This window comes from Zootermopsis nevadensis, unplaced genomic scaffold (assembly GCF_977971745.1).
Source record: "Zootermopsis nevadensis isolate Lab colony 2312 unplaced genomic scaffold, Znev_1.0 Znev_ptg000023l, whole genome shotgun sequence".
NCBI lineage: Eukaryota > Metazoa > Arthropoda > Insecta > Blattodea > Termopsidae > Zootermopsis > Zootermopsis nevadensis.
This window is the reverse complement of record NW_028259155.1, coordinates 5,339,611-5,352,515: the sequence shown is the minus strand read 5'-3', so window position 1 is coordinate 5,352,515 and position 12,905 is coordinate 5,339,611. Positions and strand designations below refer to the sequence as shown.

General features: G+C 36.2%; 1 protein-coding gene across 1 annotated transcript; it reads left to right on the top strand.

The window, feature by feature from the left end:
• The first annotated feature begins 511 nt into the window (after positions 1-511).
• Positions 512-9,844, top strand: LOC110831134 (tRNA (guanine(6)-N(2))-methyltransferase THUMP3). Its single transcript, XM_022066783.2, has 8 exons — positions 512-847; positions 2,632-2,712; positions 3,888-4,386; positions 5,456-5,634; positions 6,634-6,822; positions 7,510-7,647; positions 8,112-8,264; positions 9,203-9,844. Exons 1-8 carry the CDS (start codon positions 641-643, stop codon positions 9,254-9,256), a joined length of 1,500 nt encoding a protein of 499 aa, XP_021922475.2. The 5' UTR covers positions 512-640; the 3' UTR covers positions 9,257-9,844.
• Positions 9,845-12,905: the final 3,061 nt, after the last annotated feature.

Below are 12,905 nucleotides of genomic sequence, written 5' to 3'. Positions count from 1 at the left end.
ATTGCCGTGGTCGTGCCAAAGAGTCCGTCCTGATCCGAGGCTTGGTTGATTTGTTCGTAACACATATTTTTTTTTAAAGGTGAAAGGTTGTTAGCCCTACACCCAACCCCCAACCTGGAGGACCAGGGTATCACTCTTAGTCTAGCGCATCTCCTTAGACCTGTCCGGCTTGGGTGACCCTACCATGAGCCGAAGCTCAGGCCGGCATAGCCCTAAGGGTCATTTGAGCACGCAAGCCTCCTCACCCGGCAGATTGCCTTCGACAAGGTGGTGATACCTTCGAGAAGGTCAGATGCCAATACTGTCTTTATCAAATGGGCCCTGGTGATGGAAGTTTGAACCTCTGATACGTTAGTAAGCTTCCACCAGACGGTACTACAATGTAGAAGACGGGCACATTCGTACTCACCGCCCTGAATACGTGGAATCTTAATTTGGATTCAATTCATTCGATTTATTCTTAGATAATGAAGTGATTCTATAGTTCGTTTGCACGTGTGAATTAATCGATAGTTTCATTCCTTTGGTTTAAGTTGGTTATCTATGGTCATGTATATATCTGTGTTATATTATCTGTGATCGTTCCTGTCACTAGGTTAAATAAGTATGACGAATGGAGCGGATTATGTAGGTGGTGGTAATGTGGGAAGTAGTAGACATGAATTTGATATCGTTATTGGAAGAAAGCAGGGCAGATCCAACGTTAGTGACAATAGAAGCAACTGTGGTTACCGGTCTGGAACCAGTAGCCGTGGAAGAATGCCGAGAAAAGATTAGTAAAGCAGTAAATATAGCCCTTGCACGTGGAAGGGTGTTCTTTAATGTACCCTTTCATAAAATGAATATTGTAAGTTTTAGATCTATTGTATCGTGAACAATTGATACAGAAATATCATGTTTAATTAACACATTCACCGGTAAATTTATCACAATTGGAACAGTTTTGGTAACAGTTGTTTTCGTGTTGCCTTTCAGGAATTTAAGTGTTTTACTTTAGGGTTGTAATGCAATGTAGTCTGGTAGAAGTTTACCTGGGCGCCCTGATTATGGAGCCAGTAAGGGCCACTGAAACATTGGTGAACTACCAGGCTAGACAGTGCTACAAGTACTAAATTAATGTGTGGCCAGTTCAGTATGAACAGATGCAGTATTGCAAACTTGAGTTTGGTCTTCCAAGATTTAGTCTTGAACCATGATTAGAGCTGTTCCTGAGAGTTTGTTAGCTTAATCTGGAAATTGCACCATCTTTTGGATATGCCAGTTATTTTATGGATGTTTATTATGAACATTTTACTTCCACCAGTTCTTTCACTATTTTGGAATATTGAAACCAAGTGGTTAGCACTCATGCTTTGTGGTTTGAAAGCCCAGGTTTCATATTGCAGGCAAGAGGCCAGCCATCCCAACTGAGGTGTTTTGCAGTTTTCTTTAATTCATCCAGGCAAATACTGGAATGGTACCTTAAAATATGCCACAGTTGCCTCCTTCCATGTCCTTTGCAATTCACTGTTCATTAATTTTGTCATTAAGTGCTATATACACCGAACTGTTGACAGTAATGTTTAGAAAATCACAAATAAAGAATTCACTTTTTTTGGTGTTTACTCTTTTGACCACCCTATATCATTTTCATGTGTAAAACGATGAAAATAATTTTATCTTTTGTTTTCCTTCAACTATTTTTTCCTTGAGCTGGTAAAAATATTTTCCACACATACTTGTAATGAATAAGTATGTAGAAAATTTTCATATACTTTTCTTATAACTCCTTTAAAAGTAAGAAAAATTTTAATGACAGTGATGTTTCAGAAGTAAACTTGTTATAAAATTAGAAGCACATTAAATATGTCATTGAGTTTACAATATTTGTCACACAATCATTGTAAAGGTTTAAAGATTAAATTCGTGTACTCTTTGCATCGACGTGATCCAGTAGCCATACTTCATTTCTGTAATTGATATCTCCCCGTCATTGTGGATATTTGAAAACAGAAGTGTATCTGTGCCAATGGGGATTGGTTTCAGCATGTGTTGTAACCTATGTAAGTAAACTTCACTCTGTAGTTTCTGAAATCTCATTGCTGCCGCTAACCAACTAGGAAAGATGGAAACCAATGCAGTGCCCTTACATCTGAAAGGCCATGCCCTGGCGTAGCTACCAACAAATCTCCCAGCAATTCTGAGTCTTTTGTACCATTACTCTTTACTTTGTGGAGCCGAGTCCTTCGTGAGAAGCTAACAGTCGCTCGACCACTCAAGAATTCTCAACATATGGAACCTGAAGATTCATTACCATGTTCACAAGAGCCCACCTTTGGTCTCTGTCCTGAGCCAGATGAATCCAATCCATACCACCCCATCCTATTTCTCTAAGATCCATTTTAATAATATGCTCCCACCTATGTCTAGGTCTTCCTAGTGGTCACTTTTCTTCTGGTTTGCCCACCAAAACCTTGTAAGCATTCCTCTTCTCTCCCTGCAGGCTACATGCCCTGCCCATCTCATCCTCCTTGGCGTGATGAGTCTAATTATATTTGGTGAGGAGTACAACTTATGAAGCTGATGTGTGTCTTAGTTTTTACACCCAATCTCTGTTCACTCTTGATTGTTTGAGGACAATTTTTTTCTTAGGTTGAAGAATTGCGGTCTGTTGATAACCTGTATGTTGTGATGAAAATGGTTCCCAGTCTTCACCTATCTTGCATTGATTTTGTAAGTTGTCATTATTGTTCTCACTTTCTTAGTACAGTGAATTCTATAATGAGAATAATGGTGGATATAGAAATTAATAAAAGTTGATCATAACAAAGAAAATGCATACATGGTAAAAATATATAAATTTAGCCATAACCATGTATTTGGTTTGCCAACTTCAGAAATATGTGATGAGTGGTGACAAAGTTGTTAAAAATTTATGTTGGTGTTAATGGCTACAAAATTATGGTTAATATCAGCTTGATTTCTTGCTAATATATATTGAAATTTTGATATGCTTTGAAGTCATATCTTTATATAAAAACTCTTTATACATTTCTCTATGGAAATGTTAATGTGCTTTATTTACTTAGGAAGAGGCCATATCAGCTGTTAAGAGTGCAGAGTTTGTTAGTAATAAGATGATATATTTAATACTAAGAGTTTATTGGTGTGATATTATTGTTCTGAATGTGCACTAGTTTAGGACAAATGTGATGATATAAAGGACAGTAGATTTCATGAGGAACCAGAACATACATTGATCATTTCCCTAAGTACATGAAAATTTTATTGAAAATTTCAGTGTAAACTAAAGATATTTTCAGACTGACAATTGGGAATGAGAGTTTACATGAAATTATCAATGATAATTTGATTGGAGTAGTAAACTTTGCCATATCATTATATCTTACCATCAACAAACCTTTAAAAACCATCACAAATTATGTATTTAAATGTGTTCTGTGTGTAATGTGTTTATACATATACATCTCCAGTTTTTGTATGTATTATGATGTGTATCAGTTTGTTGAATTAGGTTTAAAATAATTTGTCAAAGTAATATTAAATAATATATATGCATTTGCTCATTGCTATTGATGAAGAAAGTGATTAGTATTTATTGGGTATGGTGCTTGTGACAGGTATAAACACTATTCTTGAGATAATTGTTGTGCCATGTAGTCTGGTAGATGTCAAAGTGTTAATTACAAGTGGCCTATCAAATGAATTCCCCACGTAAGAGCTTTTGACTGACACAAGAATGAGCTGTCTATCTTAATTAGAACCAGAGTTGTGAGCATTTTAGTGATTTGACTTGGAATAACTCATTCATTGTTAAATATAGTAATCCTTTAGTTTATACATTATTAAATAATCAAGAAACATTTATATTCTGTTATCCATTCCAGGATCATGACATTAATATCTTACAAAGACAGCTGGAACATGGTGATATAAAGAAATCCCTTGCATTATGGTGCGAGAGAAATAAATTCCAGGGCATCGTGTATCCAACTGAAGATGTGTATAAGGTGGCTAAATGTGATGAACTTGAAATTAAAAGATTATCTAAAGCAATGGCTGAAACTCAAATTGGACACAAAAAATACCATACTGTTGAAATTTGTGATGAAAGTTATGAAAATGAAACATGTTCAGTAGTAACTGATAATAAAGATGAAAGATCAAGGTTTAATGTTGCTGTACTGGAAGCATACCATGAAACTGATTCAAGAAAACCAGAAGAAAAAGTACTGAAATTCCGTGTGACTTGCATTCGCAATGGAAAACACTGTTTTGGCTCCCAAGATGCAGCATACCATGTAGGGGGAAGAATTCAAGACATGTTTCATTGGATTGTTGATCTTAATTTATATGACCTTGAAATTGTGATGAACATAAGAGAAGGTAAAGTCAAGACTATACATGCATGCATGCAGGCTACATATTTTCCAAATGTTCTCATGTAATTTATAGTAGGATTTTTGAAATATATAATTTTTATTTTTGGAACTTCTGCCTGTAATTTATCCCATTAGCAATAGAATTAATCATATATTTATTTATGTCATTTCATCTCATAGAATTATAACACTGACTATTGATAATTTGGCATGAATTACATAGTTCAGTTTATCCTGAAATTTATTCCAAAGACCTTTTAAATATAAAGCAGAATGTACTGGTAATAACAAAAACTGAAGCTGGAAATAATATTACAGAGTGTTCCTGAATGATGTGTCTTTTTTTCAGAGTGACTTGGAGACGCTGAGTCAGTAAGTCTTGGCCAAATCTGGGCCTAGAAATGCTTTGTTACAGAATTACAGCTGTCTCATTCTCCAAGACTTGTAAACAAAGAAAGGCGTTATAATCTCTATATAGCGTGGTGAACTCTTACAATCAGCAGTAAGTACTTTAACATACCGTAATTGTCATGGATACAGGCATGATCACTAAGTTGGCACTACTCTCACATATGAACTTAAGCGTACCTTTTCTTCAATACAACCTCCACGTAATGTAGTGCATCATCTAGCCATTCTTCAAGTTCTTTCAAAGCCAGAATTAGATTGGATTTAGGTCTAGTAATCGTGACACCCTGGCTGTAGGGTCCTTCGGACCATGACTGATATAATGAAATCTTATAAATTACAGCATCTCATGTAAAAACACTGAAGGGGAAGCTGTACCTCCATAACAAAGCATTTCAAGACAAAATTTACTGAGATTTTTTCCTTAGGAAAGGGACTGATGTTGACTTTGCTTGTTGGTTGGAACATAAAGTTTTATCACCATCTTTATAAAAGCTTCCCATTGGACCCAAACCAGTACCAGTTTAATTCATTTCACAACTTTGCAAAAATCAGCATGAGTAATCTTGGGTAATCAGAGAATGGTTAATATATTTGACATTTGTTTGCTGTGTGAATTCGTATGTCTTATCGTTTAAAAACTTAAAATCATTTTTCCTTCCCAGATTCAATGTATTATGGGATTGCGTTGACAAAAGAATCAAAGCATCATCGAAACATAAACTTCTTTGGTCCTACAACTCTGCGAGCTACCATCTGTTACAACTTGTTACGTCTTGCCCAGCCGAAAGTTGGTGATATCATCATTGATCCTATGTGTGGTGGTGGATCCATCCCCATTGAGGTATGATGGTTGCTTGTGATGTTGCATTGAATGTTGGCGTTCTTCACGTGCACTTAGAAATGTAAATTGTATGTGTGTAGATTACTAATAAAAATGTAAGTTAGCATCATAAACATATGATGAATAGTATTATGCTAAGTGTTGTTTTGAAACTTAAATGTTGAGTTACTTTAATACCTAGTGGGTTTTTGCAATATCATGTCACATGCATGATGAGAAATATCTGTAATAATTTCTGCTTTTGTCTCACACTTAAAATTTAGAATATTTTTAGTGGATGTAAGCATTTACTACAATGCAGGTCATTGTATAATCGAAAGCATTAGCAATGTAGTTTACAGTGTTACCATCTGTTATCAAAAATTTTTGCACAGCCCCTCTTCAGTGTCATTCAAGCAGGTTTTATTTTCTCATTTCTTGCCGTTATTTAATCAAGTATCACGCCATATGACATTGTAGTGAATTTAACCTTTCGTGACAAAGAATTCAAAGTGATGACAGACCGGAAAGTTACTTTTGCCACCAGATTATAGTATAGTAGAAATTGGCCAATGTGCCAGAGGTGCTTACTGCCTCCATCATCAGGTTGAGTCACGGTGGTGGAGGTAGTAACCATTTCTGAAGCACTGGTCAATTTCTTCCAAGTCACATGGTGAAACATCCCAGAAGGCGTCCGTCTTCATATCACCATTGGTTTTGTCATTTCATACATGAAGGGGTTCATGTGTTGGATTGTCTTTTGTCCCCCCCATCTTGTTATATTGGTGTTACCAAAGTTTAGGAACACTGTTGTAATTATGATTGTATTTTAAGTGGAATATTATGTAGAATACAAAAGAATTTTAGGCCTTGTATACAATCATGTTGATGCTGGTGTTAGTTTATGTATTTTTTTTATAAAATTATTGTTTCCCATGGTTACGTAATTTGCAGTTAATTCTAAGAACAGTAATTTGCAGGTTTTGTTATGTGTATGTTAAATATTTTGTATCATTTCAGGGATCATTAGCCTTTCAAAATTCTTACTTTATCTGTGGTGATATACATGAAAAGGCTGTCAACCGTACACAGTCCAACTTAAATCATCTTAATTGTGATGTTCAGAGAAATCACGTGGATGTTTTTCACTGTGATGCTACCCGTCTTCTTCTCCAAGATTCGTCAGTGGATATTTTTATAACAGACCTGGTTAGTGGTACAAATGTAACTGTTACAGTGATGACGGTACTAGTCAGTATATTGAGTATTATACAGGGTGAGTTAGAAGTATGTTTACAAACTTCTTGTGCGTGTTCCAGGATCAAAAATAAGAAAAAATGTTCCTATGAACATGGGGTCGTGAATGTTTCATTTTTGAAATAATAGCCAAAAATAAGTTTCAATGAATTGACTTTATATCAAAGTGAATCCATCTTATCATTTGCATTTGTTATTAAACTAAGCAGTTTGTACTTTGTGTCGTGTAATTAGGTATGGTACATATTCAGAACATTTAAAGTACAGTAGTCTTCTCGGTTTTTCTGTACAACACTTTTGACGCACGCTGTTCACTGACTGTTCACTTGAACAAGTTTTGATCACAGTGTAGTTTGAAAAATGTTCAAGTGAACAGAGTGTGAAAAGCGGAAAAGTGACCTGCAGAGAAACAAAGAATTTAACACAACAAACAGGGATGCTACGCTACAGACTTACAGTAGTTTTATTGACAGATTTTACATATTTCATTAGAATTATAAATTAACGATGTTTATACTTTAAAATATTGGGTATGGGAAGACTATTCACCACTGAGTGCGTTTCTTTATCACTACTTGTATTATTAGATAATGTTTTACTAAATAAATGTAAAGTAAAACCTGACTTGAACACTTTCAGCCATTTGGGAAACGGAGTGGGACTGTGTTCGACAATCGAATACTGTATAAGAAGGTGCTTTTGGAACTCGCGAGAGTTGTGCGTTGTAAAACTGGGCGAGCCATCCTTCTAACATATGATAGAAAGAGCATGACCATGGTGAGTTGATATTAGCGTTAGGGTCGTAAATTAAAAATAAGTACTTTAAAGGAAAAAGATTTTGTTGAAACAATTCCATGAAAATATTTTATTACCAAAGGGGTTTTGAAGCAGTTAAGTTTGAATACCTCTGCTATAAGCAATCGTCTTTGTAATGTTTTATGGTGGGCTGTTGTATTGTTCCTGTACTTTAAACTGGAGAAAGAAACATCGCTCATTAAGAATTTTCTGTAATGTAATTAAATTATCCAGGGGACACTTTTAACAGCTTTATGATATATTTGTGAAAATCTGATTACTGAAATTACATATCACTGGTAGAAGCAGTAATGCATTTGTTGTAAGGTATGAACAAAGCGTAAATGGTTCATATTAATGAAGATTTTAGGTATTGGGAACATTTCCTTAGTTTCAGATTATGACATGAAAATAAATTCTTCTGACATTTATGTTTACAATTCTAGGCACTCATATTTGCTGCTGGTCTTTGGAAACTTGCAAAGAAACTGAAGATAAACATAGGTGGCTTAGAAGCGGGTGTGTATGTTTTGTGGCGTCTCAAAGCCTCTGCAGCAACATTCATGCCACGAGCTCCGAAGAAGAGACATCGCAAGCAAGTAAGAGAAAATATTGTCTTTGATAAAAAGTTGAATTTGTGCTACATAACAGTACTTTTCTTCTTCTTTATAAAAATAATGTTTTGTTTAATAGTTTAATTTTATTGTCGGTATTTTTGATGACAATACACTGAAATTATTTAGGAACTTCACAGGAAAAATATTTTTATTTGGACATCTTATTTACTCTTACGCTACTTTGTAACAAAGATAATATGGCGAAAACTGTGGCAAAGAAAACCATGGATCCTGGTAGGCTGTCAACTCTGTATAGTGTTACAATGGTGTACCAGCCATACTAACACTGCATTTGTTTCATTGTTTAACTTCTTGATGCAGTCATATACTGAACAGTGACATATACATATGGCACTGAAAAATTCTGGAATTAGTAATTGTGAATAACAAGAGTCTCGTCCTTACTCTAGTGATTGTGTGACATATTCCACAGTATTTAAATGACCCAAAGGTAAACTCTGTCGCCTTCAGTGGACTAGTGGTTAGTATGCTCACCAGTGGATCCATGGTTCGCAGATTCAAACCCGGCCGAGGTCGATGGATTTTTAAGGGTGATAGAAATCCGTAGTACAACTTCCTTTGGAGGGGAAGTAAAGCCGGTGGTCACATGTCGTAGCTTTACTGCATGTAAAAGAACCTTATGAGCATGAACGATGTGTTTCGTAAAGCAAAATTCAGCAGCCATTTCTCACCAAAGTCTCTCCTGATTCACTACTAGATGGTTCTGGCAGTTAAATCAGGATTGAGTAGAAATTGTGCAGAGGCAGTGGGCTTGTCACTCGCTACTCATAAATGCACACTTCAAAGACAGAAACATCTCACATGGGAGGAGACCAAGGCTTGATTTCGGGCTGTTGCGCCATAGAAGTAGAAGAAAGGTAAACTCTAAACTTACATAAAATGTGTACCCCCTTTTACAGATCCTTGGGCATGGACCCCTGAATGTTTTGGATGAAAAGGCAGGAGAAACATAGAAGCAAGACCATTAAATGGATACATGTTTTATGATTCCATTTTGGCTTCAGATAGCGATGGAAAAAGGAATATTGGAAAACTATCAATATGACACTGTGATCCCTGAGGGTGAAACAGATCATAGTTGTCGGACTTGGCCCAGTTCTAGGGCCCAGGGTTTTACTGGTGCCAATGATAACATTGACATTAATAACAACAATAATATTGTTACTTTTGTTGCTATGGCTTCTGAAGTAGCAGAAGATGATGCTGTCCCAAGGACAAGTATTGTTACGGCGATGGTAATTTAAATATTTCATGGAAGGTGAGTAATCACATCTCATGTAGGATTTGAGGTTTTCACGGCGGTGAGTCTGAAGATGGCTGTCTTCTGGGTTGTTGCGCTGTGTAGTCTGGTAGAAGTTTATCGACATTTCATAGGTCCTTGCTGCCTCCATCTTCATTGCCCTGATGACCAGACTACACTGCGCAACAACCCAGAAGACAGCCATCTTCAAACAGCCCAGCCTGCGAGTCCATGGAAGGTGGAGCTTACCTGATTGTCCTGAAAATGCTTATCTGCCAATAAATTACATTTTAAAATTTTATTTATGAATCATTTCTGGCAAACATTAGGGACCAAGCTAATTTCTTTCTGTACAATTTGATCCTTCTAAACCTATGTAAGTAGAACTGGAATTAAGATGGCTGCCTTCTGGGTTGCAGCGCCATGTAGTCTGATTGAAGTTCACCATTGTTTCAGAGATACTTGCTGCCTCCATCATTAGGGTGATGACTTCATGATGGAGGTGGTAAGGACCTCTGAAATGGTATACAGACCCTAATATTAACCATCCTTGTTTATTCTTCTTTTGTTATATCCAATTTGCTGCCACCTGCCTGTAAATCTCTTAAGTATGGCGTGCCCCAATAGTCACCCTCTAATGAATATATTATTGCTGCTGTAGTAAATGTAATCTTATATGTGTCATGCCTGTACATACTCCAGAATGGATTAGCGTTTATCATCCGTGTACCACACTGTAAGTTTATTCCAGGGTAACATGTGGCGCTAGCGTACCATTAAAGTAGTCCTTTATATTCAGCCATTTCTTAGCAAATATGACACTGCAGTTCTATTTACTTTTGTATAAAGTATTCCATTTTTGTTTCATCTTTGATTTCTCTTAATTATCAGTCCTGTGAAGGTTATTGATACCGAGAAATTGTCATGTCACACGGTCATGACATAGTCATACATTCAAGGTCTTGTCAAGAGTATCTGATTGTAAACCAAAATGAATATAAAAAAGTACAGAAGTACGTAACATTTCATGTTATGTTGGCGATGACGAATGAGTTGTGGATATATGGGAGGGGGGGGTGAGAAATTTATCAGAATAGAATATGTTTTTGGTTATTATGCATACCTGTCCTTTGTAATGCCATAAATTAAAATCTTGTAATATTTTTATAGTAAATCTTGATTTCCAGGTTGTTACTTAAGTTATTTTGGTAAAGGTCTCGTGTTTGTGCTGAATAAGACAGTGACCAATTACGGCCGTCAGGGGGTGATCAGCGTTGAATGCATCACGCAGAGACCAAGGTTACACGATGGACTCCAGCCGCGAAATCTCAAGGACACGAAGACCTTGACAATTTTGTAGTGATTCCCAATTTTCATTTTTTAGAAGCTAGTATATTCATTTATAACAGTAGGGTCATGAGTCTGGTTTGTTTCCACCTTTTTTCCCAACCGGTTTTATGTTATTGATCACAATGAGTTTTGTATTGTCAGATGTACCTTTTATTACAAGTTGGGTCCATTGCAGTACTCACAGATGCAATCTATATCATTTTATATTGACAGTGAGGAAATCTGAAGTACACATTATCTTGGTATAAAATTTTATGTAGAATGGATAAGTAGGACCTAAACATTACAATCACATAACACTTTTTCCGAGGGAGATATCGCGGACAGGGAGAAAGAAAATGTACACAGGACACTAAATGCGGAAATATTCCTATATTTCGAAATCCTTTGGGGAAGTGAAGTTATAGTGTAAATTCAAATCAAAATATTAAGGTCTCTTTTATGAAATGTGAAAGATATTGCCTGTCGCATCTCACTACATTTAATTAAACGTTGTACACATTGTGACTTTATTGTTCGATAAATTCTGTAATGTATGTGAAAGAGCTATGATGGATTTTCATCTATATGCTCGACTTGAGTTGCTGAGATGTCCTGCTATCTGGTGACAGCATCGTGAACTTTGAGTATGCCGACTACCGGGCCAACTACCGCTCGTAGCATCAGAATTTAATACTACCTCTGGCCGATTACAGATCACAAAATTTATAACGCAAAACTTTTGACGCGAAGGGAAGCGAAAAAGTTAAGCAAGTTGTGAGCAATATTTTATTCCTCCTTCCATAAGACTTCTCCATGTATGTTATGTTGAATTTTATAAGTAATTAACGCTTTGGAGGTCTAGTTACATGAACATTGTAGTAGTACCTGTTAATGATTTAATTTATGCTATATATTTGTTGTCAGATTCTGAAGCATGCAGAAGTGAATATTTTTGTTTGGTTATCTACTATAAAAATTTCTGATTTCATCAACCAATTTGTCGTCAAAAAATGACGTCATCAACAATCTCAACAGATATTTGTTTACTCGGCATTGTTGTGGACGTAGATAGTTGACCAACCAAGAACTGTTGGCCTCTGATCAGCGACGTAAAGAAGTAAAATATCAGATTACAGGAAGCGCTCCGAAAGGATTAGTCGTCGTCGTCGTCAAAAAATGACGTCGTCAACAATATCACCTTATATTTGTTTATACACGGCTATGTTGTGAAATAACAATGCCGAGTAAACAAATAACGCTTAGTTCCAAGCCAGTCGCATTATCACTGCTCTACAAGCAGCACAACGTCACCGAACAGCGACATAAAACTATTTAAGAAATGAAGAAAAGTGAAAGAAGACGATACCAACACCAAAAAGGTAATCTGATACTAATAATAATATTCATCCAAGTCATACTGCTCTTCAAGGGTTAAAACACTTGAATAAGACACTAAATTAACACCCCGAAGGGGGTTAGTTTAGTGTCTTACTCAAGATTTTAAAACGCAACCAACCCCCCCGAAGGGGAGTTAGTCAAGTGAGAGTTAGTTTAGTTTCTTACTCAAGGGTTAAAACACTTGAATGAGACATAAACTAACCCTTCCGAAGGGGGGTTAGTTTAGTTTCTTACACAAGGTTGGTGGCGTTTTACAAACTTGACCAACACTCTCTAGGAGCTCCGAAAGGAGCTCCTGCTCTAGTTAATTAAAGTGGTTAAAAAGGAAAACCTATCCGTAGACACGTGTGGTGCAATCCGTTTGCAATTTCTTAACAATCGTAGAAGGCTATGACTTCTGATTCATGCATATTCTTGTGAAGTGATTGATAATGATTCTGGTTAACTTGCCTTTTTAGAATGAAATTTATTTATGATAAACAAAAACACGACCTTTAAAACTAATCATATTAAATGTCTATGACCTTACTCCGAAAATGAATAATAACAAAAATTTTGGCGCCAACTCATAATTTCACTGCTTGCTGTATACCTATGTCAATCGAGCTATGCCCCACAGTTGATACCAGTGT